Source organism: Trichechus manatus, unplaced genomic scaffold, assembly GCF_000243295.1.
Source record: "Trichechus manatus latirostris isolate Lorelei unplaced genomic scaffold, TriManLat1.0 scaffold00040, whole genome shotgun sequence".
In the NCBI taxonomy this organism is placed as follows: domain Eukaryota; kingdom Metazoa; phylum Chordata; class Mammalia; order Sirenia; family Trichechidae; genus Trichechus; species Trichechus manatus.
Window position 1 is genome coordinate 16,014,679 of NW_004443976.1, and position 25,447 is coordinate 16,040,125.

Here is a 25,447-nt window from a genome sequence, read left to right on the forward strand (position 1 = left end):
CATGTCCTCCAGAGCCCCGATAGCATAGTGGTTAAGAGCTCAGCTGCTAACCATTCAGCAGTTCGAATCCACCAGCTGCTCCTTGAAAACCCTATGGAGCAGCTCTACTCTGTCTTATAGGGTTGCTATGAGTCAGAATCGACTCGATGGCAATGGGTTTGGTTTTTATATGTGTCCTCCCCGCTGCTTTGAGAAAGATCTTTGTAAAATACCCTTGTCATGTGACCATGACTTCCTGTCAGTGGCTCCCACTTGCCCCATGAATAAAGTCCAAACCAGTTCTTAACTCCTGATGGCCAGACCCCTTTGTGGTTGGGATGAGAACCAGAAAAAGTTAGAGGCCATAGCAAATCAAGGAAGATTTTTTTTTTTTTTTTCCAAAACTCATGGAAGCTTGTTTGAAGGAAGCTTCCTTTCAGCCTGGCTTATTGGGAAGATGCTTAGGACTTCTGACTCACCACTTGCATTGTTTACTTCTTATTACACCTACATCAGAGTTACAAGTGTTCTCCTTGTCATCTCCTCCCCCCTCTCCAAACCTGCCTTCCTTGGTGGCCCTGCAGCTCTATGAGGAAGACCGCTTCTCCAACGTCAGTGTCAAGGTCAGCTACCAACTCCAGACTCCCAAGACCCACAAGGACCATCCCTATCCCATCCTGGACCTCTACACTGAGCCCTCTGCCATCTTCCAGGTGACTGGGCCCACAACTAGGACCCAACCCTCCAAAGGGCCATCCCCGCAAAAAACACCTACTCCCCTAACTTAAAAAATGTTAAAGGTGGAAGGGCCTCCAGATAGTAGCCAGGCCCCTCACTGGATAAATGGGGAAACTGAGTCCTGGAGAAGATGTTAACTTGCCCAGGGCCTCACTGATGGGTAACACAGGTCTCCAAACCACTGCCCAAGGTCAGTTCCTTTATGTTCACAAAAAGTGCTTGTTACGTATTTAATGAAGCATATGGGTTGGGTACCAGGATCTTCACTTGACAAGGGTCTCTGATGACTGAGCGGTGTAGGTCCCCTGTGGGGGCTGGACTGCAGCTGTCTTGCCTTGTGCTGCAGGGGGCATACCCTTTGGCGTACCTGCCTACAAGGCCCTGCCCAGGGCCTTCAGGCTGGATGTCTGGCCCACCAAACCTCCCCCTAAGCTTTTCTCCTGGTGTCCAGCAGTGTCACAAGAAACTTCGTAACAAAGGGAGATCGGGGCGGGGGGTGGGGGTGTGTGCAAACAGCCAGGGTTCCTGAGCCTGTGGATCTAGGGTGATTTTTTCCCATCCTGTCCACCAGACTGTTCTGTCAGTCTCTATTTCTAGACTCATAGAGTCTAGAAAGATCAGCAAGAACAAAGAAGTGACAAGGTAAGCATTAAAAAGCAATTAATTACAGTCATTTGGAATGAACTGAGTCTTAAAAAAAAAGCCAAAGGTTTTCATGCTGGCACAGAAAAGCCTCAGGTAATCATAGGACACATATAGACTGTCTGATATGTTTACAGAAATGCTCTGTTAATTACATTGACTAAGTTGACTTAAACTATATCAACCTTAAGTTTCAATTAAAAAAAAAAGCACCTGCTCTCCAATACCCAATATACCAGTCACAATAGTAAGAAGAAATAGAACAGCATAATCAGGGTGACTGTTCCCATTGCTCATCTGCCTAGAAAGAGGGAGAATCAGGTCCCCTGTGATTGAAGATTGTCATCTTCATTTCTTAGCTGAAGAGATTGTATTTAAAGGCCATTTCTTTTTGGTATTGACAGCAAGTTAGATGATTCAGAGAAAGTTGGGAGAACTAATGTAATAAAATGTTGGTGATAAGTAGATTATCACTGATTATATATGTTCTGCTTTTTAAAGCTTTTTATTTAGAAATATTTGATTTACTGAAAAGTTACAAGAATAGTACAGAGAATTTCCATATACCCTTTACCCAGATTCTCCAAACATTAGCATGTTACTATGTTTGCTTCACTGTTCCTTCCCTCTCTCTCTCTGGGTGTAATGTATACACACATACAAATAGATACACACATACGTATTATTTTTTGAACCATTTGAAAGTAAGGGACAGACATGCTACCTCTTGACTCCCTAATACTTCAGTTTATATTTCCTAAAATTTAAAGACATTCTCTTATATAACCACAGCAAAATTATCAAAATCAGGAAATTAACATTGATAAAATACTATTATCTAATCCACACACTTTATTCCCATTTTGCCAGTTGCCCTATTAATGTCCTTTTAGGAAGAGTTTTTTTCTGGTCCAAGATCCAATTCAGGATTATTCATTGCATTTCGCTGCCATTTGTCTTTGTTGTTAGTCGCCAAGGAGTCAGTTCTGACTCATGGCGACCAGTCTCCTTTAATTTGGAATAGCTCCGTAGTCTTTCTTTGTCTTTAATGACGTGTGACTTTATTTTATTTATTTTAAATATTTTATCGTGTTTCAGTGAGAGTTTACACAGCATATCATTGTTGTTGTTGGCAGGTGCCATCGAGTCGGTTCCGACTCATAGCAACACTGTGTACAACAGAAGGAAACACTGCCCAGTCCTGCGCCATCCTCACAGTCACTGCTGTGTGTGAGCCCATTGCTGTAGCCACTGTGTCAGTCCGTCTTGTTGAGGGTCTTCCTCTTTTTCGCTGACTCTCTACTTTACCAAACATTCTGTCCTTTTCCAGGGACTGGTCCCTCCTGATAACATGTCCAAAGTACATGAGACCAAGTCTCTCCATCCTCGCTTCTAAGGAACATTCTGGACAAACAGCAGGTTAGGTTCCCATTTGACAATTTCTACACAAATTATTCAGTAACATTGGTTACATTTTTCACAATGTGTCAACATTCTCATTAATTCCGTTCTGGTTGTTCTGTTACCTTCTCATCTTTGCTTTAGGGTAATTGTTGACCATTTGGTCTCATAGATGATTTTGTAAAGGAACAGGTTGTATTCTTTATTTTATGAGCCACTCTGTTATTTAGCTAAAAGGTAACCTCAGGGACTAGTTTCGCTTCAAGTTTAAAGAGTATCTCAGGGCAATAGTCTTGGGGAGTCTTCCAGTCTCAACTGGTCCAGTAAGTCTGGACTTTTTAAGAATTTGAGTCATGCCAATTATTTTATAGACTGTTCCCCATTTCAGTTTGTCTGGTATTTTCTCGTGATTAAACTCAGGTTGTGAATTTTTGGCAGGACTATCACAGAAGTGATGTTTTGTCTTTCTCAGTGCATCGTGTCAGGAGGCAATGATGTTGACTTTCCTATTACTGGTGATATTTCCCTTTGTAATTAATTTAAGTACGTATCCTGTTTAACATCTGTTTATGATTATTACCTTCAGCCATTACTATGATGGCTTGGTAAAGAGATTAAAAAAAGTCTCACCTATAAAATGGGTGAGGAGAAATTGCCTGGTGTTAGGCATTTATATGTTTCCAGAGAATGAGTTCTAGCTGAAAGCTTAGGTGCTTTAACCCTGTTCTCTTTCACTGAATTTAGGTGAAAAAGAGCAGGCTACTTAGCTATTTTAAAAACAAAACAACATGCGAAGATTGTTGAAATGGCAAATGTTTTGTTACCTATATATTTACAACAATAAAAAACTGCAAAAAACAAAAACACCTACACAAAACGGTTAACACAGTCAGAGCTGCAGGCTCTGGTTCTGCAAACTGTGTGTCGCTTCTCCAGGAAGTAGAAAGTCTCCTTCCTAGCTCTGGACCCCCATTCCAGTCCCAGCCCACAGTAGCAGTTCCTTTGTAAGGCTGCTGAGGTGATCACTGACTGCTGGGGAGCTAGTTAAGGAGCTGGCTATGTTTCTGTCATCATAAAAATACAGCCTGCTACTTTAAAAATGTTGATTTTTCAACCTAGACTAGGGCTTTTCAACCTGGACTGGGCCTCTTGGACCAAACGTGACTTTTAAGGTTAGCTTGTTTTAGTTTGGGCAAGATTATAGGGGAAATATTTAACCTACGGGGAAGTCTGGCCATAAGGGCAGAGGACCTCACAGGACTGGGCCCTGACAGTATTTGATTAGATTTCCCCCTTCCTGCCCCGGCTGTTCTGCCTGTATCTGAAAGAACTAAAGAAGCTTTTCTTCACGTAGTTTTTCTTCCCAAATGTGTTCAAAGAAGTGAGTTGCATGTGTCACTACTTTCTCTTGATGTGCATGTGACGGCACTCCACGATTCCAGGATGATCATCCCATTTTTGATCTTGGCCAGAGGCCTGACTTATGGTGTGCCTGTACTGTAGGACCAGATACATCCCTTATCCTGACGATCTTCATAGGGTAGACCAAGGAATGTCACAGTCACAGGTCTCTTGGCCAGGCGGGCACCATCCCAGCTTCACCCCCCTGTAACTGTCTTCTTAGAGTAAGCAGGACAGTGGGTTCTCTGAAGAAGATCACAAGGCAGGGCTGCAGGGGGTGGCAGGGTCCTGGGCTGATCCTGCCTTTCTTTGTCTGCTTACAGCTGCCCTACGAGAAGGCCTGCAAGGATAAGCTGTTTTGTGAAGCTAAGTTACAGCTGACCACCACCATCTCTCAGTGAGTTGGATCCTGTCCTCACAGTTTCTGCAGTTAATGGAAGGCTTCACCCTGAAGGCTTACCTGGGCCACACCTTCATCAGGATTGATTGCTTACTTCCTCCTGCCTTCTCCTCAAAGCCCATGAAGGGCTTTTGCATTTCATCTCATTGCATCCTCAGCCGAGGGAAGCAGGATGGAAGTTTATATTTCCATTTTGTAGATGAGGAAACTGAGGCTCAGTAGTTGAGGGGCCTGTGTGGGATTACAGTGGTCATTTGATAGACTTTGAACCCAGGTTTCTTAACATCCTGAACAATGCTGTTGTCATAACCCAGTGTCCCTCACTCCCAGGACCACCTCAGTTAGAGGTAACTTCTTCCCTGGCTCACCTCTTGGCCAGATTCATTCATTCACTCATGAGATATTTATTGAGCCCCTACTCTGTGCCAGGCACTGTTCTAGGTTTTGGGGATATATCAGTGAACAACAGGGACAAAATCCCTGCCCTCCTGATGCCTTTAAGGAGACAAAATAATGAATAAGTAAACTATAAAATATGTTGACCAGATGTAGTATGGAGCAAAATAAGGCAAGGAAGGCAGGATGGAGTGCCGGGTGGGGGTGGAGTTGCAGTTGTATGTAGGGCTGTCAGGGAGGGCCTCCCTGAGAGGCGACATTCTGGCAAAGACAGGAGGAGGTGGGGGAACGAGCTGTGTGGATGTCTGAGAGCACCTGCACGTGTCCTGAGCTGAGAGCATGCCTGGCAGGTGGGATGAATGGCAGGGACACCAGTGTGGTTGGATTGGAGGGAGGGAGGTAGAGAGTAGTAGGAAAATAGGTCAGAGAGGTAATTTGGGGAGGCGAGGTGTTATATAGGGCTTCCTGGGCCTTCCATAAGGGCTTTTACTGTGAGCTGGGGAGCCGGAGGAATGGCATTTTAACAGGATCGTTCTTGCAGCTGTGTTGAGAATAAAGTGTAGGAAGAAAGGTGGAGCTGCTGTAATAACTCAAGTGAGAGGTGATGGTAGCTTGGACCAGGGTGGTGGCAATGAAGGCAGTTATATATTCTGAAGCTAGAGCCCACAGGATTTGCTGATAGATTGCATGTGGGGAATGAGACAAAGAGAGGGACCTAAGATGTCTTTACAGGTTTCTGCTTGAGCATCTAGAACTGTGCTGTCCAATACGGTAGCCACTAGCCACATTTGGCTATTTAAATTAACTAAGATTAAATAAAATGAAAAATTCTATTCCTTGGTTACCACTTTTCAAGTGTTCAATACCCACATATGGCTAGTGGTATTGGACAGCGCATGTATACAACGTTTCCATTACTGCAAAAAGTTCTACTGGACTACACTGAATTCTAGAAAGATGGAGTGACAACTGAATTGGGGAAACCTTTGGAAGAATGGTTTTGGAGGCAGAGTGTGGAGGGAAAGACCAGGAGTTTGGTTTTGGATATGTGGGGGTCCTAAAATGCCCTCCCTGGCCACTAGTTCTGTGGGTGTAACATGGTACTGGTGATCCTCAGCTGGGCAAAGCTGGCATCTATGAGGAAGAATGCTGATCCCCGAGTCCTGGTAAGCCCGCTCATAGTGTGCAGGAATTGCATTTCAGATGTGGCTGGCTTGAGGCTGCCCTTCCCAATCACTGAGGGCCCAATTCAAGACATTAAAGTGGTTTGGAATCAAGCCTAACAAGCAGATGCAGCTGTTTCCAACAAGGAATTAATTACAGCCTAGAACCCCCCCGCCCAGGGAAGTCTCTGTGGACTATAAATACAGCACACACAGCTTGCCCAATACTACCACCTAGTGTACATAGCAAGTATGTCTCCTCTTTATTCAAAAGTATTATGGAGCCTAATTGTCAGCATCCAACTGAATCAGTGGTTTTTAACCTTTCTGTGGACCTGGATCCCTGAAAGAACCTAATGAAAGCTACAGGCCCCTCTCCCTAGAAGATCCCATGTAATACATAAATGTTTGCACTCAGGACCCTCTGATACTGTCCCTGGACCTCAGGTTAAGAATCCTTGTTAAATATTCTGATGACTCTCAGTTCTCTCTTGGGCTCTATTCAGCTGACATTTAAACATCTCTACCTGTTATCCAGGAGTCCCTGGCTAGCGCTTGACTACTACAAAAGGTTGGCAGTTCAAACCCATCCAGAGGCTCCTCAGAAGAAAGCCTGGTGATCTGCTCCCGAAAGATCACAGCCTTGAAAACCCTGTGGAGCAGTTCTACTCTGCACGTGTGGGGTCACCATGAGTTTATGGCAATTAACAACAACCTTGTTATCCTACAGGCACCTCTCCTCATGTCCCAAGCTGAACTCACCATCTCAGCCACCAGTCTGGCCTTCCTCCTGTGTTCACTCCCTCAGTCGATAGCACTATTCAGTCTCCAAGCTGGAAACTCAGGACTCATCCTACTCTTATCTCTCTTTTGCTCTCATCTTTGCTTTCTACCCTTCCCCTATACCCCACTACTGCTGTCTTATTTCAGCCACATGTCATCTGTCAGATCAGATGCTCTGACTGGTCTCTGCCTCCTATCTCTCTCTCCAGTCTATCTGTCCTTTTCTCAGCTGCCAGAGTGATTTTTTTTTTCAAATACATCTCATTTCTTCCCAGAGCTGCACATTCCTTCTTTGGGCTTTCAGATGGTTGGAAAGTCTTCTTTCTGATGTTAATGTCTGTTCTTGTAGATCTCAACTACAGACGCTGGTTCTGCATTCTGGGGCCCCAGTACCTCTGTGGCCTGAAGGAAGTTCTCGTGTATCCCCAAGTCTTCTTTTCTCCAGGCTAAACAGATCCAGCCTTTAAGGTGGCAGGGCCTTAATGATCTTGCAGGTGGGAAGGCTGAGGCCAAGAAAGGGGAAGCTGTATGAGGGCAGGCACAGTGTCTGTCTTGTGTGCCACTGATCTCCAGTGCTGAGCAGAGTATCTGCAGAGTGGAAGAATTTGTGTAATGAAGTCCCTTGCCTAGGGTCACAATAAATTGGTAGTAGGAACAGGATCTGGACCTAATTCTCCCAACTCCTTCTGAGGCTGCTTTTCTAGACTCTGGTTTCCTCCTCCATATAAAATGGAATCAGAGTAATTACTATTTCATAGGGTTATGAGAATTAATTGAGCACATGAAGCATTTAGCACAGTCCCTGGTACATGGTAAGCACTAAATAAATAAATAATAAATAAATACCATCTTCCACATCAGCTAAGGGAGTGTGGCAGTCCAGGTGTTTGCTTATGTTGAAGGAAAGATGCTCTAGGCTTAATGTATCCTGTAGGCAGCTTACCTAAGAAGTCAATTAAAAATGGGCTATTAAAATAAAATTTAAAAAACGAAGAATAAAAAAAAAGGGCTATTATATTGCGTATGGAGCTCTGGTGGCACAGAAGTTAAAGCACTCACCTGCTAACTGAAAGCTTGACAGTTCGAACCCACCAGCTGCTCTGTGGGAGAAAGATGTGGCAGTCTGCTTCTATAAAGATTTAAAACCTTGGAAACCCTATGGGGCAGTTCTCCTCTGTCCTATAGGATTGCTATGAGTCGGAATCTGACTCGACAGCAGTGGGTGGGGTTATATTGTATCTAGGTTTTTCCAGATTAAGTAAACTGGTAACATTTTTATCTGTTCATATACCCTGTGCAGGGAGGAATTGGTGGTGGGTCTCACAAAGGAGCTGACTATGAACATTAATGTAACTAACGCTGGGGAAGATTCCTACAGGACAAACTTGACTTTGAAATACCCCAGAAACTTACAGTTTAAAAGGATACAAAAGGTAACTATGAGAGCAGCTTCGGAAACAGGCTGTTCATGTCTGTCCCTCACTCATACCTGTTTTTTTGCAGCGACCTCCTGCCTGGTTCTCCTGCCTCCGGCTTCATCCTGGTCCATCTAATAAATGTTTATTAACTACGTGAATCCCCTGCAATCCATCCATATGCCATGGACCAGTCACGCCATTCTCTGCCTCCAGAACCTCCAATGGTGCCCTTTTGTTGCACCAACACTCCTTTCTGCCTGTAGCCTTTCTTAACCAGGGTTCTGAGAGATAAATAAACTTTAATGCTGTAAGGCCTTGAGAGAGTAGAAATTAACTGGCCTGGGAAAGTAAAAATCTGTCTTGCCATTCATCAGGTAGGTCCCTGAGTGGCGCAAACTGTTGGCGCTCAGCTACTAATTGAAAGGTTGGCACCACAGAAGAAAGGCTTGGCAATAAAAAATCCAAACCAAACCAGTTGCCGTCGAGTTGATTCTGACTCATGGTGACCCCATGTGTTGTATAATAGGACTGTGCTCCATGGAGTTTTCAAGGCTGTGACCTTTAGGAAGCAGATTGTCAGGCCTTTCTTCCAAGGCGCTTCTTGGTGGACTCAAACCGCCACCCTCTGTTTAGTAGTCAAGTAGCTTAACTGCATCACCCAGGGACTCCACCATAAGATCACAGCTCTTGAAAACCCTCCGGATTACAGTTCTACTCTGACACACATGAGGTTGCCAAGAGTTGGAATTGACTTGATGGCAATGGGTTCGGGTTTTTCTTTCTTTTTTTTATTCATTAGGTTGGGATCACAGACACAAAGCCAGCTGCAAAGATAATAGGAGACAGTATTTCTCCCACGGACACCCTGAAGCTGGAAAGTATCATAAAACTGAAAAATTGTGTTCTGCTCTCTAAAATCATAGACTATCAGAAACTTTGCTGTCGGAAGTTACATCAGTAATTATAAAACCATTTTGCTCTTGCCTGGAGAGTCTAAGTCACTTTGACAAAGAGAAGCAGTCTCGATTTCTGAGTTGCAGAACTTCAGATAAAGAGTTTTTGGACACATCATTGCGGATCTATCTTAACTTTAGAGTTTCCAAGGAAATGAGTCCTTGGGTGATGTCGCAGTCCAGACCTGATGTTGACTGACCCCTTTACAACAGCCCTACTTGCTTTAAGCCTATGAAAATACTGCTTTATTTAAATTTCACCTAAATTCCACTCTTCCCCAGAATACTTTAATCTGTCTTTTTTTTTTAATGAGATGCACCCAGGGCTTCAAACCAGTTCTGCCCAGTTCAGTCATGGCTGATAAAGTAAAACCTGAACGGACCTGAATTTTTAAAAGGTGGGTGAAGCAGGACAATAAGAGGAACGGGAAAAATTACAGATTGAAGCCCTGCTAGAAACTTAATCTCCTTCTTAGAAAACAAGGGCAGCATGTGAGTTGCATGGCAATCAAATCTCTTGACCAGCAGAGTCAGAAACAGTGGTGCCCCACTCATAGATGGAGGCCAACCTCACCACTTTGAATATGTCATCCTCCACATTCCTGACAGTAATCCAATCTCCCACATCAGGCTTCTGAAGGAGCTCACTACGTCTCTTCTGAGTCTCCCATTCCAGGGCTTCAACCCTTCATTTTTCCCATTCTTATTGTTCTGCTTCACCCAAATTAAAAAATTTTGTGTTTGGTCCAATTTTGCTTCATCAGCCATGACTGAACTGGTTCAAAGCCCTGGATGCACCACAGTGGGGTTTTCCTCACTGCAATGAGTCAATAAACCTGACGTTTTTGAACCACAAGTTTGTCCCCGGTGAGCTTTAGGCTCACTGAGAGAGGACAGCATCCATTATGTGAAAAAAATGAACTTACTCCGATGCATCCTGAATGAAACTAGTGAAGTACCATCTGTGGTCCAGATGAGGAGCCATGGTTGAGAAAGGCTGCATGGCAGGGCTTGGGCTCACACCTCCTTCCAGCCATCTCAGTATATTACAGGTGCATCGGTCCAAGGCCCAGTCCAAACGTCTCCCTCCCCACGAAGACTTTAGATTTCTCCTAGTTGGAATTAAGGAATCTCTGGGTGGTGCAAATGTTTAAGCGTTCAACTACTAACTGAAAGGTTGGCAGTTCAAACCTACTTAGACGCGCCTCAGAAAACAGTCCTGATGATCTGCTTCCAAAATGTCACAGTGTTGAAAACCCTGTGAAGGAGTTCTTCTCTGCACACACAGGGTCGCCATGAGTCAGAATAGTCGACAACAACTGACAACATTAGTTGGAATTAATCTCTTTGTCTGCTGGTATTCTCTGTACTCCTCTCACAGACCTACTCTTTAGGCCTTGTATTTAAATTCCTTAATGATCTGACTGGGAGGAAGGCAGGGACCAAGTTTGATTTCTGTATTCTGTGCTCCAGATAGGGGTGCCTGGCATATGGAGAAATCAGTGAATGTTTGCTGAATTGATGTGAGGGAATTGCTTCTTTTTTTTTTCCCTTCAACAACAGTGTCTTCCTCTGTGTTCACAGCCTCCCTTTCCAAATATTCAGTGCGATGACCCTAAGCCAGTTGTGTCTATCCTGGTCATGAACTGCAAGATCGGTCACCCCATATTCAAGAGGTCGTCTGTGAGTCTGTTTTGATTGGTTGGCTCTTCTCACTCCCCTGGAGTCCGAATCTCTCAATCATGGTCCCCACATCTCTTTACTGCACAGTCAATCCACAGCAGCACTGAGAACCCATAAGGTTGCTCTGAAAGTAGGGAGTGGGGGCGGTGGGGGATGGTTTCCCAATATACAGCCATAGACATAAACCCGAGTTGGGGATAACAGGGAAGGAGCATCAGAGTAAAAATTATGAGTCCCAAGGGAAGTCCTGACCGGCTATTGATGGTCTTTGTGTTGCTGGGCAGTCACTGGTCTCTCTGGATCAGTTTTTTCCATCTGTAAAATGGGAATAATGCTGTCTGTCCTGCTTACTCTACATCAACATAGTGAGGCTCAAATGAAATAACAAATGTGGAAGTTGCTACAAAAATATGAGGATGTATGAATTGTTTCCTAGGCTTGTTTAGTTATTAGAAAGCAATTTGAGTTGTGAGTGGTATAGAGAGAAATAAAAAAAAAAAACCTATTGCTGTCGAATAGATTCTGACTCATAGTGACCCTATATGACAGAGTAGAACTGCCCCATAGGGTTTCCAGGAGTGGCTGGTGAATTCGAACTGCTGACTTTTTGGTTAGCAGCCGAGCTCTCAACCACTGTGCCACCCGGGCTCAAGTGACCATTTTTTTCCTTTAAAACAGGCAGACCTTTTGGTAGTTTGGCAGCTAGAGGAGAATGCCTTTCCCAACAGGACAGCAGACATCACTGTGATGATCACCAAGTGAGTAGTGCCCGTATCGCACTAGGCTCCGGCTGTGGCCCTGGAAGAACTCTCCTTCCCATGCATGCTGTGAGAGCGAGGGCTCCCCATCCCTGTGGCCCATGGAGGAAGTATCCGTGAGCCCACAGAAGGCACCTGTGCCCCTGCAATGACTCAGCTTGGTGGCGGGGGGGGGGGGTGCGTGGTGGCAGAGTCACCCCTGCAGGGGAACTTGTTAAAATGCAGATTTCTCAGCCCCACCCTAGACAAACTGAACCAGTCAAGGGGGAATCCCAACAATCTGCACTTTAATAAGCTCTCCTGAAAATTCTTCTGTACTCCAATTGCTTTATCTCTGAGAACCTTTTCTTTTCTGACCTCTAATGGCCCTGGGAAGCCAAGATACAGAAGCAGCTGTTAATGTACAAAGCGGGGATGCTGGGAACTGACAGTCTTTATTTCCTAGTTCCAATGAAAGAAGTTCTTTGCCTTTGCCCAGTAAGACCACACTTCGATTCAAGCATGCCTTCATTGCAGTTCTTACCAAGTAAGTACTTCCAAGGGGCCAACACCAGTGACTGCCTGTGCCTGGGGGATAGCTTCAGGCAGTCTGTCTTGTGCTTGGAACTGGTGGTCAGGATGGATGTGGGCCTTGCCCTTCTTCAAGAGGAGGCTGCTTAGAACCAGGCTCCGACATTGATCTCCAGGACACTAGGAAACTCCAAAATGAGCCCTGGTGGCGCAATGGCTAAGTGCTTGGCTGCTAACCAAAAGGTCAGCAGTTCAAACCTGGCAATCTGCTCCTGTCAAGATTACAGCCTTGGAAACCCTATGGGGCAGTTCTACTCTGTCCTATAGGCTTGCTATGAGTCAGAATCGACTTGACAGCCCACAACAAGAAACCCCACAGTGGTATCAAAGGAGGAGCAGTGCCAACTGGTCTCTCTGCAGAAGGGTACCCTTGTGATACTAAGGAGGGAAGAGAGGGGCTGTGGGGTGGGAAAATAAAGAGGAAGAAAAGTAGGGCCATTCTGTGGAGTGATACAGAGCTAGCCCAAGTGTACAGAATTCAAATATTCCACTTCATCCCAACTGCCCTACAGCCACTTCACATTTTGACACCCAGCTTTGATTCCCCTTAAGGATCCAGTGCCCTCTGTCCTAGTGTACTTAGTTGGTAGCATTACACATGTCCTCTCAATTGCAGACCATCGGTGATGTACATGCTTACAAGCCAGAGGCCTTCTGACCACAAAGAATTCCTCTTCAATGTAAGTACTTAGTGCTTATCACTGCAAAGCTACAGGTGGCAAAGCAACCCCAGCTTTGACTTCCCACTCTCTGATTTTATTTTGCAGATACATGGGGAAAATCTCTTTGAAGCCAAATTCCAGTTGCAAATTTGTGTTCCACTCCGAATACAAGCCTTTCAGGTTGTAAGAGTGAAGAACCTGACAAAGACTCAGGTACTTAAATGCGGTTCTCTATCACAATCACGTCACCTTCTAGAGTGACTATGGATTCCCAGAAGTATAAAAACTAGAGTTCTAGAAAAGGAGTAAAAACTAGATTAACCATGGTAAAACAGGAGTAAATTACCAAAGTCATGTTTAGAAGGAATATCAACCACTCAGATCTTAAGGCAACATTTTGGTTTTTCTCCCCTTGATGAAAAAATAAGCAAAAATTCAAACCTTTTTAGTAGCCATGGAGACGTTTATTTTTCCTTTGAAAACGGATAAACTTCTGCTTCTTTATGTGATTGGTAAGTGAGCTTGATAAACATGTGGCATTTGTCTCAGGTCTCCTATAAATTATCTACCGTCTTCCTTTCCTCCCTCCAGTCTGTCTCTTTGGGTCTCTGCTGCAGCATCTTTGCTTTCGGTTGTGACTCCTCTCGTCTGTAGTCTGGTTCCCAAAGCCAAAGCAGTAGGCTCTGATCAGTATGACAGTGGAGGCCTTGTGCTTTCCCAATTTGTTTTGGCTCAGGCTACATAAAGTGTCAAGGCTCAAAAATGAAAATATGGAAAGGCATTTACAGAGTAGACTCTGCTGACCAAAAGAGACCTTATAAGTTGTAAACAGTTGTTCTCACGTGCAGTGTGCTCATAGCAGTTTAATCATTTCGGTAGTACCACTCGGAAACAGAATCCTTGTTTGAAAACATGTAAGAATGGGAATTCCACCCTGCTGTGGGGATGCGGATTGAAAACAGTACCTCTAGGGGCTCCAAGATCAGTGCCTTCTCAGTTTGGGGCTGTACGGCACGTTCGACTTACTTAAATAGACTGTGTTGGCAGAGCAGCTCAGTGGCAGAGCTGTAGTTCAGCATTGTCTTATAGAAATGCTGGATCTCTCGCTTCACTTGCCTCATGGCAGAGGTGTTATTTTTATGCTTGAAGGTCACTTGTTTCAGAATCTTATCTGTGAGGTAATGTAGCCAAAGCACATTATTATGAGGGTGGTATTCACCCCAGCAGTTATTGTTCTCCTTCCTCATTAGCCTGTAGATCTCAAACTGGTAGTCACCTTCACCTGTAAATAGGTCCTCATCCATGGAAATGTCACAGAAAACCACTATTCCATCCCGCTCCAAGCGCGAAAGGGTGTAGTCAATGATGTTGACATGCAGCCCACAGGTGGGGATAGAGCTTGTCTTCCCGTTGAGGGTGTAGTGGAGCTCTTTGAGGTTGGTCTTCTTTAAGAGCACATTCCCCCAATGTAAATCTCGGTGCTCAAAGTGCAGTGATGCCTCTGCCACAGCCAGGGACGCAGTGATCTGATGTAGAATGCTCTTTGCAGTAGCCATGGAGGACAACTTTGTACTCATTCGCTCTAAGTCAGTCCCTCCAAACTCAAATTCCAGCACAATGAAGAGCTGGTGTTCATCAAAAAAGTCAGGCCGGTCATTTGCAGACCCTCTGGTTGAGTTATAGTGATCCCAGGCTCTGAGGAGCAAGGGAGGGTAAGACCCTTGGACACAGTGCACTGAGTTCAGCCCAATAAAGCCTTCTGTGCGGTTGTGTACTTCATCGGACAAGAGGCTCAACTCTTTGGAGATGATGATCTCTGGCAGGATTTCCTCAAAGGTTTTCTGATGGGATCCATTGACTAAACCCTGTCCTTCGATAGCAATGATTTTTAGGGCTACAGGTGTATGATTAGCAATTGTTTGAAAAACTTCGCCAAACACTCCTTCCCCAATCTTCTCACAGTGTTCCAATTTTTCTGTGGAAAGGCAGCAGCTAAAGGGCACAGGACCTTCCTGATTGCATTCCCCATAAACCTTTTCGGCATCAGATGCCTTTTTGTCTACATGTAGAGTCTTTAAGGGGCTTAGCAAATATATGGAGGAGGAGTGCCAAGGGGACAGAGCACCGTTTGTTCTGTTCATGATAGGAGGGTTTGAATATTCTGATATGAGGGACTCCGAAGGAGAAATGGCAATGATGGAGCTGCTGCACACTTCTGGCACAGCGGTCACCATCTTCTTCTTGTGGAAAGAGAGGGAGGCCCTGGTTCTTGTCCAAGAGCAGGTATCCTGTAAATGGTTCTGGGTGAGGAATGAATCTGTTTTCATCTTTTGGCCCTTTTTAAACAGGTAGTAATGGAGCAAGGAGCTTTCTGCTACCTTCTGACATTTCCTCTTCCGGCTTGGCCTATTTCTTTCAGGCCTTTTGATTTCCCCAGCTTTCATACAGCCCTTGCAACCACTGGCCTCCTCATATTCTACCTGGACAGCCTCTTGAGACCCACTGTTTTGGCAAGAGCGCTGGTCTGTGGCTGTCTTCTTACCAGTGCTTGCCAAACCTGGGCCTTCCTCCCTGTTTCCCACCAGTTCCTTTTCACAGCAGGACTCCCTCATATTCTTCCCATCTGCCCCAAACTCAGAATTCTCAGGGTTTCCTGAGTCCATAAGGCTAAAGAGAGCTGACCTGAGGGTGGCACGGGCTTGGTGGGCAGCCCTGGTGAACCTGCCTCCTTCCGCCGCTGCCTCCTGGGAGCAGTGGAGAGATGCCCGGTTCACGGCGGCTACCGGGCAGTGGAAGCCTCTCGGAACTTCAGAGGCTGTGTCCAGAGTGGCGGAGGGACCGGCACATATGACATTGTCCGCTGGCGCTGGGGCCGCAGGTCCGGGGCTGCTGGGAGAGGCCAGAGAGCTGAACAGGGAGGCACTGGCGCCCAGCTCGTCGCAGTCCTTGGGCTGGCTGCACACGCTGAGGTCCCGGCTGAGGCGGCCCAGGTTGCTGTCAGGGAAGGGCGGCGGTCCGAGCGGGCCGCACGGGGTGCTGCACTTCTGTGGGGGCCGAGCTCGCAGCCTCAGGCGTCTTGGGGTCACGATCAGGCTCGGCCGGTCCTTGGAGATTCGGCCGGCACGGCGCCTCTGCCGTTGACGGACCGGGCTGCCGCAGAAGTCTGGGTCGTCGGGGTCGTCCGAAGCGGCAGACTGCGAGGGGCCGCTGATACTGGCGTCACTGCTACTGCTGCTGCTAAAGAAACGCTTCCGGTCTTGTGGTGGGAACCACTGTGCGGCTGCCCGCCCCGACCGCAGCCGCAGCCCCCAGCCACCCGCAGCCCCGTAAGTTCTGAAGAGCCGGCTCCCAGGTCGCGGGCGCGACGCCGCCATGGCCGCACCCGCCAGGCAGTTCAAATGCAAACACCGCGAGACTTCCTTGTGAAGTGTACGCGCCTGCCGACCGGACTGCCCACCCGCCAGGTCCTAGCGCCCGGCCTCACGCCTGCGCAGCCAGTCGAGTCTCACAGGAGCTGGGAGGGGGGCGGTAACCATGGCGATTTGTTTTCCTCCCTGCGTTGCGGTGAATGGCTCTCTTTTCAGGCCAATACTGTGTGCGCTCAGAGTCAGGGGAGCGTTTGTGGAAGCGACCGGGTTCAGGTGAGCGCAGCAGTCCCGACGTGGCCGAGGGAGGGAGGGAGGGACGGCCTGAAGTGGGTGACATAAGAATACCCCCGAACCCGTTACCCTCGAGTGGTTTCCGCTATGAGTTAAACTTTTCATCCTTTGCACACGAGAAGGAATTATGCTAACCAGATTTTTTTCCCCCCAGTACGTGCAAGAATGGCATTCAGTGAACTGCACCATCACTTCAGATAAAGAAAATGTAACCGTGGCTGCAGAGCTCTCCTTGAGTTACTCTGAGCAGGTACTTGAGACTGTAAAACGCTTCAAATTTGATTATCCAGCTGTCCTGGGCATCTCTTCTCGAGAGGCTGATAGCATCAGGCATATAACGTGTCGAAAACAGCGCTCTTGATCCACCTTCTGCCCCAACTTATTCCTTACCTTTTAAGCTCTACCCAGTTACTCAGACCAAAATTCTAGGAATTACCTGTGACTCCTCCCTTTCCTACAACCTCATATTTATTCCAGCAGCAAGCCCTGTCATCCTGCCTCCAAAATACTGTATATCCTAAATCTCTCCACGTCTGTCCATTTCCGCTGCTACTGTTGTAGTTCTGGCTACCATCACTTGGTGGAGCTGTTGCGATAACCTGCCTGCTTTCTTTGCCTCTCCTCTTGCCATGCCCTCTACAAATCATTCTGCACACAACAGGTTTGACCTTCTAAAAGCAAAAATTAGATTGTGCCACTCACCTGCTTAAAAAAAAAAAAAAGTGACATTTGAGTACACTTAGACTAAAACATGCACTTTTTTCATGCCCTGCAAGGCACTACATGATCTGGTCTCTGTATTTTTTTTCTGGTCCCTATTTTTTCAACTTCATCACCTAGCAGTCTTTTTCTCCCTGCTTCTTATATTCCAGCACTTCTGTCTTTCCTGTTCCTCGAGTTTGCCAAGATTCTACTGGCCGCAGGACCTTTGTACTTGCTGTTCCTTCTGCATGACACTGCTCTTCCCCCACATCTTCACATGGATGGTTTCTTCTTGTGTTTAGCTCAAATGTCACTGTAGAGATGCCTTCCCTAATCACTCATTCAAAAGTGGGAACTACTGATGTAGTTTAACATGTTGTAGTTATCCAGGTGAGTGTGATGAGACCTGAACTGAAGCAGTAGCAATGGGAATGGAGAAAAAAGGTCAGGTACAAGAGAGACCAAAAAAAAAAAAATTGTCAAGAACTGATTGAGGGAGGAGGGGCAGCATGAGGTGAAGGGTGAGGGAAAAGAAGTTGAGGAATAACTGCAGGTTTCTGGCTTGGGTAACTTTGTGGATGTCACGGCCACCAACTTGGCTAAGGAATATCAGAGAAGGGGCACATTTAAACGGAAAGATGGTGAGCACCGTCCAAAAACAATGAGTCCGTTTCTAAAATCGGCTTTGTTTTTTCCCCTACATTTTATAGTTACTAAGAAATATAACTGAACTGCAGATCCTTGGTGAAATATCTTTCAACAGATCTCTGTATGAGGGGCTGAATGCAGAGAACCATAGAACTAAGGTAATCCCTGTTTTCTGTGTAATGTCCTAGGAAAACTGCCTGGCCTTTGAGCCCTGCACAGGTACCCTGCTGTTGCCCTCTTCCCATTTTCCAGTCTTATCACTTCTGAGTTTGGCTTTGCCATCAACTGCCTTTGTGACCCTGAGCGAGTCAGATTCTTCTGCCTCAGTTTTTTCATCTGTAAAATGAGGAAGTTGAATATGAGGCCTAAGCTGAGAGGATCAAGCTGAAATAACTAACCAGTTGCCGTCGTGTCAACTTCGACTCATGGAAGCCCCAAGTGTGTCAGAGTAGAACTGTGCTCCGTGGAGTTTTCAATGGCTGATTTTTCAGAAGTAGATTGCCAGGCCATTCTTCTGAGGCGGCTCTGCGTGGATATGAACCATTAACTTTTCAGTTAACAGCAAGATGTGTTAACGTTTTGCATCACCCAGAGATTCCTATAGCATAGATTCCCAAAAATTATTTTTCTTACTTTAAATTCAACTCCTAAGCGAAGTATTAAGTAACTCCTGACAATAAACACCTTTTTTTTACAATGAATCTGAGTATAAATTGCTGTGTACCCACATGCATTCCTAGTCAAGTAAGGGGAAGCCTAGCTAACATCCCTTAAGGGCATAGGTTGCTTATGTAGCGAGGGGGGCAGACCCAGGGTCAGCACCCTGGCTCCTTTGATCCTTGTGCTCTGCCATCTCAGTGTGCTGGTGACATCTCCTTTCAGCACCAGCACAAAGTCGCGACATCTCCAAATGCTATGCTGTCACAGAGTACAAAGTAGGGTGCAAGAAGTCAGTAGCAAAGGGTATTTTCTTCATGTGGCTCTTCCTTTGCAGGAAGGAAAATCTTTCCTAAAAACTCCCAGCAGACATGCCTTATATCTTATCAGTGAGAACTGGGTCTCATGTCAGTCCCTGGCAAAGGGGAGTGACTTTATCATGGTGGCTTAGACCAATCATGATTACTGAGCAAAATTTGAAAGGAGGGAATTGCTGTCACTAGGCCACCATTGGTGTTTGCTACAAGCAACATCCTGTGCCCTGCTTCTCCCTTAACCTCCATCAGGGCAGATTTGGGGCACTTTAGAGAACTTAGGGGTTTAATAGAGGAAAAGAGGAAGAGGCTTTGAAAATCAGGAGCATTTCTTCTACTCAAATCTGACCTGTTACATCATTGTCATTTTGGGACGAATTCCCTTCATTATTTTCCTAAACCCAGGTTCAAGTCCGTTTTTTCCCCCTCACCTCACTCTTCCATAGAAGGAAAAGTCAGCTCTCTTCCTCTTCTTCCTCTGTCTGTGTTGCTTTGCTAGCTCCCTAGTCTCAATGTCCAGAACTTAATCCTATTAAGTTCAGCTACATATGAGTTGGGTGCAGCGGTGGTTCAGTGGTAGAACTCTTGCCTTCCATGTGGGAGACCCAAGTTCAATTCCTGGCCAATGCACCTCAAGTGCGTCAGAGGTTTATGTATTGCTATGATGCTGAACAAGTTTCAGCAGAGCTTCCAGACTAAGACAGACAAGGAGGAGAGACCTGGTGATCTACTTCTGGAAAAATCCAATCCTGATGTGTATGAGGTCGATGTGCATGGGGTCACCATGGGTCGGGGGCTGACTCAGTGGCAGCTAACAATACCGCAACACATATGAATTAAGTAGGGCCTTGAGGGCCAACCCCAGGAACCTAACCAGCATTTAAAACTTAATTGGAAGAGGCCTTCAAGGTAAGTTTGTCCAGCCCTCCACCCCATACAGAAATTCTTTTCAAAGCACCGTTGACCTTGGTGCTTATACATGTACATGAAGGGAACTTGGTGTTTTTGGTGGGCAGCGAGGTCTTTTTTTTTAAATTGTGCTTTAGATGAAAGTTTATGGAGCAAATTAGTTTCCCATTCGATACTTTATACATAAAGTGTTCTATGACATTGGTTACGTGTCCCACAATGTGTCAGCACTCTCCCCGTTTCTATTCGTTTCCTTTCGTCTGGATTTTCTACCCCTTCCTGCCTTCTCATCTTGCTTTTGGGCAAATGTTGCCCTTTTTATCTCACATAATTGATTGTTTTAAGAAGTACATTCCCCTAAGGTGTTATTGTTTATTTTATGGGCCTGTCTGTTGTTTGGCTGAAAGGTAGTCTTTGGGAATGGCTTCAGTTCCAGGTCAGAAGGGTGTCTTAGGACCGTAGTCTTAGGGGTTCTTCCAGTTTCTGTCAGACCAGTAAGTCTGGTCTTTTTTGTGAATTTGATTTTTTGTTCTACATTGTTCTCCTGCTCTGTCCAGGACCCTCTGTTGTGATCCCACTCATAGCAGTCAATATTGGTAGCTGGGCACCGTCTAGTTCTTCTGGTCTCGGGGTTGTGTAGACTTTAGACTAATTAGTCCTTTGGACTAATTGCTCTCTTGAGACTTTGGTTTTCTTCACTCTTCTTTGCTCTGGACAGAAGAGACCAATAGTTGTCTTAGATGGCTGCTTACAAACTTTTAAGACCCCAGATGATACGAAAGTAGGATGCAGAACATTGTCTTTATGAGCTATGTTGTACCAGTTGATGTAGATGTCCCCCAAGTCTATGGTCCTTTGCCTTTGAGCCTAGGAACTTCGCCCTGTGAAGTGTTTGGTTATGTCTAAGAAGTTTCCATGACTGTGTCCCTTATGTGCTCTGTCTATATTAATATACATGCAGCACCTACAATTATGTATGTAGAAATATCCACAAGCAAATCTATGTCTGCAGGTAGGTGTGCTCCTTTACACCCTTCCATACCCCTTTAGCATACTCATCTATTTATGTATCCATTTGTAACTTATTGTTTGTCAATACTATTGTTGCAGGATTGTCTATGTTATGTTATAGTAATTACCGTAGTTGTCCTTTATTCTTGCGTTCCTCTCACTGTCTTTCTTTGCCTTTGTCATGTTGTGCTGATTTCCACCATACTGTGTATTGCCTTTCCCTTCACCAATATTAACGCTTATCTTCTATCTAGTTAGTAATTTTCCCTCCCTCACCCTTCTAATCCCTGGTAACCATCAAAGAATTTTTTTTTTCTGTATGTAAACCTTTTCTTGTTTTTTTATAATAGTTGTCTCATACAGTATTTAACATTTTCTGATTGACTTATTTCACTCAGTATAATGTCCTCCAAATTCATCCATGTTGTAAGATGTTTTGTGGATTCGTTGTTATTTATCGTTGCATAGTATTCCATTGTGTATATATACCACAGTTTGTTTATCTGTTCATCCGTTGATGGGCACTTTGGTTGTTTCCATGTTTTTGCTATTGTGACTAATGCTGCAGTGAACATGGATGTGCATATGTCTGTTCACGTCACGGCTCTTATTTCTCTAGGATATATTCCTAGCAGTGGGATTGCTGGATCATATGGTATTTCTATTTCTAGCTTTTAAAGGAATCGCCATACTGTTTTCCATAGAAGTTGTATCATTTTACATTCCCACCAGCAGTGTATAACATTCTTATCTCCCCACAACCTTGCCAACATTTGTTATTCTTTTTTCCTGATTAGTACCAGTAATGCTGGGGTGAGATGGGGGCAGAGAGGTCTTGATAGCCCTCTGGCCCTACTTAAGCCTTGAGAACACGCTCTGACCATGGTCTGTATGCTGGCCAGTTGGTTGGGACCTCGGGAGGGCCGTTATTTGAGTCTCACTTGGGAAGCATATCCCCTGAGCTTTCCAGCTGAGCCCTGTCAGTGAGAAGAGAGTTTAGACTCCTGGAATTGAGAGAGCCTTTGGAAAACCAAGCTAGGGATGGCTTCCATTGGAAGAGTTTTAAAAATACTACACACAATGCCATTTCACATTAATTTTTGGGTCCCTAAGAGAACATGGAGTCCCTGGGTGGTGCAGACAGCTAATGTGTTCGGCCACCACCGAAAGGTTTGCACTTCACGTCCGCTCAGAGGCTCCTTGGAAGAAAGGCCTGGAGATCTACTTCTGAAAAATCAGCTATTGAAAACCCTGTAGAGCACAATTCTATTCTGACACACGTGGGATCACCATGAGTTGGAGTTGACATGATGGCAGCTCGTTTTTAAGAGAACATACACGTGATTAATACCACTTTTGGTTTAGTGAAGAGCAGACCAGTATCTTTGTCAGATATTTTATGTGGGAAAAATGTATTACTAAAGACTTTAGGGATTCGTGCAAGATCAAAAGAGCTGTCAGAACAGAGTTAGAAAGGCGTTAGAGATCATTTAGTGTCAGTCATCATTTTGAAGGTAATGAGCGTGGGGTTCAAGGACATATAGGATGATAGTGGCAGAGCTGGTTGGAGAATCTTGATTCTGTGTCTCCTAGTCCAGTGTTCTTTACAACCTAGAGACCTCAGTTCCTTGGGACCCTCTATCTGTCAGAGAGTCTTTACTTTAACAGAAGCTCACAGTCTCCCGACAGACTTAGCTCTTCTAGATAAGAGAGCAAAATAGTTTCTTAGAAAGTATTTTAATCATTAGGTAATTTTAGATGCTGCATCAGGAAACTTTTAACATTTTTGCTTACTGTCATCAGTGTTGGTCAGTACACAGAATGTTGCCAAATCTTCATAGTTTGCTCCTTTAAATGCCATGTGGAGTTGCTCCCCATTTGTTTCACCTAATTTATTGGATGGTCTGTTGTCTTGCTCTAGATCACTGTCATCTTTCTGAAAGATGAAAAGTACCATTTTCTGCCTGTCATCATTGGAAGCAGCGTTGGTGGCCTTCTGGTTTTGATTGTGATTATAGTCATCCTATTCAAGGTCAGTTCTACTTGTGTTCATAAAGGCGAGAGAAGACTAAGCTGGGCCCTGGTGTTGGGCATAGTGCTCCTGAGTACAGCCCGCCCCTGACTCAGAGCAGCTGCCCTGCACACTTCCTTCAACCCCCACCTCCCCTGTTTAGGCAAACGAGCATGACAGCTTCTGTCTGAAAAAGACAAAAGTCTAGTTGAAGCATTAAAGTAGAGAGATCTTCCTTAAACAGAATTGGCTGCTATTCCCCTGTTTAAATCCTTTCCTTGGCTTCTCCTGTCTTAATGTTCAGACTTTTTTCCTGTTATTCAAGGCCCTCCACTCTCTGTCTTCTGCCCCTCTCCACCCTCAGGTCTTGCTTTTTTCTCCAAGCTACAGTTCCTTAAGTTAAAAAGCTGAAAGTGCTGGGGTTCAGAGAAGGGTGGGATTGGGGAATGAGCGTCAGGAAAGGCAGCATTTAAGAAGGGTCTTGAAGAATTGGATTATCAGGGAGAGGTTCAGAGAAGGGTATTTCAGGAAGCGAAAACAATATGAGGAGAAATAGTTTTCTGAAACAGATGGATATCTCAGCTTGTAATTGGGCTTTCCCTCCCTTTGTTTTAGTGTGGCTTTTTTAAAAGAAAATATCAACAACTGAACTTGGAAAGCATGAGGAGGGCCCAACTGAAATCAGAAGATCTGTTCATAGAAGAAAATTAGGCCCTGCTTCCTTATCCCTTGGGAGAAGCCATCAGCTGACCCTGGAACTTCTAGAGACCTGGTGCCATATTGATTACTTCTCCTTCAGGATGATCTAGAGCAGCAGCTAACAAATTGTATGTAGAATATTGTTTTAACCATGCATTGTCCAAAAAGTGGCTGTGCTTCAGTAAACTTGGGAAACATTTGGTTTTAAATAAAGTTAAACTGTTTTCTTTACAGCAGCACCTTTAATATGCTAGTAGATTTTATAATCCCCCCTCTCCACAAGAGGAGGTTATACAACATTTCCCGACATTATTTGCCTAAGAATGTTTTTTTCTTGACATTTCTATTAACATCTTCCAAAGTACTGCATTATATAAAGTATATCTTAGGAACAGTGATCTAAAGTGATTCCTAGTCTGGTATTTTCAAGGTCCTAAAATATCACCCATTATTTCAAATAGGCCACCAAAAAGCACCCTCAAGATACATTTAAAAAGTAGAAAAGAGGTCATCAAAACAGGATCTAGGGAGGAGAGGACAAGACAAGGACTGTGCTGCAGTTTCATTTCTGTGCATGTAAGAACAGTTCCATCTAGTCGATATCCTGTACATCCTTACTTGGCCTCCTGCTCGGTGAACTGCTTTGGGAGACTTTCATTCCTTAGCAGATACTGTCAACAGGAGAGAGAACTTGTCACAGGAGGAGATGGGACTTGGCCTGGGAGTTGAGAGCATAATTAGGGCCTAGACTCTCACAGGCTAGGTAGGTTTGCTCTTCGTGTCTTTCACTTTTATGCTCCATGCTGTTAAAACTTAATGGCAGGAGTCCCTGGGTAGTGCAAATGGTTAAGCTCTCAGCTACTAACCAAAAGGTTGGCAGTTCAAATTCACCCAGAGGTGCCTTGGAAGAAAGTCCTGGCGATCTGCTTCTGAAAAATCACAAGCATTGAAAACTCCATGGAGCACAGTTATACTCTGACTCACATGGGGTTGCTGCTGTTGAAAAATAATAAAAACTCACTGAAATTTGAACATAGGTTTATTCTGAGCAGTATTCTGTATGCATATTGGGAGACAATTTTGATTCAAGAAAAAGCAAATGGCTAGAAGAAGCTAGGTACAATGAGGCTTACAAAGAGAAGAGGAGGCAGAAATATAGAAGATAAACCATTGGCTAATCTTAACATGATTGACTGAACCCTGCTTTCCCCTCCAGGACTTCGAACCCCTGCTGAGATTTGCATTTCTACCAAGTTCCCAGGCCATGCTAGTGCCGATTCTGAGAAACACTAGTAGAGTAGTAAAGTAGTGGTTCTCAAAAATTATTGTACATAACAATCACCGGGGGATTCTGTTAAAATGTAGATTCTGATTCAGTATATCTGGGGGATAGAAATGCAAATTCTCAGTAGGAGTTTGAAGCAGAATGAACTGGTTGGAAGCCCTGCTTCCACCTTTACTGAGATTCACTGATACCAGGTTACTTCTGGCCTGGCTGCTAATAATTTGGCCCTCCACTCACCTGCAGCTGTGAGGCTTTTTGAACTTTAAATTAGGAGGTAATGTTTTGACAGCTATGCTTTTCTAGCAGGATAAGGCATATTTACATTGCTATAGAGCAGTTTCTGGCAGGTTTTGTGGTTTGGGTCGGGCTCTTTATGGTTAATATTTGGTTTCCTGGCTAAGAAAAACCTTAACATCAAAGTAAGATGTCTGTTACTAACTTTCCTATTCAACACCACCATTAGTTGGAATTGATTTGACAGCAACTGGAAAGAAAAATGTCTCTGATTAACAGACAGAACAAATTTCACCCAAAGATTATTGGTGGTTACCAGGGGTGGGGGTAGGGGAAAGGGAGAGAGAGAGAAAAACAAAACACAAAACAAA

At 44.9% G+C, this 25,447-nt stretch overlaps 2 protein-coding genes across 2 annotated transcripts in view; one reads left to right on the forward strand and one right to left on the reverse strand.

Moving 5' to 3' along the window:
• Positions 1-24,457, forward strand: part of ITGAE (integrin subunit alpha E) — a 43,832-nt gene extending 19,375 nt beyond the window's left edge. The window contains exons 19-31 of the mRNA XM_023730999.1: positions 564-692; positions 4,485-4,558; positions 8,204-8,336; positions 10,859-10,957; positions 11,636-11,715; positions 12,161-12,241; positions 12,902-12,965; positions 13,053-13,204; positions 15,658-16,588; positions 16,761-16,856; positions 18,019-18,114; positions 22,769-22,879; positions 23,474-24,457. Of these exons, the coding sequence (XP_023586767.1) occupies positions 564-692; positions 4,485-4,558; positions 8,204-8,336; positions 10,859-10,957; positions 11,636-11,715; positions 12,161-12,241; positions 12,902-12,965; positions 13,053-13,204; positions 15,658-16,588; positions 16,761-16,856; positions 18,019-18,114; positions 22,769-22,879; positions 23,474-23,569 (2,142 nt within the window). The 3' untranslated portion in view covers positions 23,570-24,457. The remainder of the gene's footprint in view (positions 1-563; positions 693-4,484; positions 4,559-8,203; positions 8,337-10,858; positions 10,958-11,635; positions 11,716-12,160; positions 12,242-12,901; positions 12,966-13,052; positions 13,205-15,657; positions 16,589-16,760; positions 16,857-18,018; positions 18,115-22,768; positions 22,880-23,473) is intronic.
• On the reverse strand, positions 13,250-16,321 carry HASPIN (histone H3 associated protein kinase). Its single transcript, XM_004376128.2, has one exon. It carries the CDS (start codon positions 16,319-16,321, stop codon positions 13,970-13,972), a length of 2,352 nt encoding a protein of 783 aa, XP_004376185.1. The 3' UTR covers positions 13,250-13,969.
• Positions 24,458-25,447: the final 990 nt, after the last annotated feature.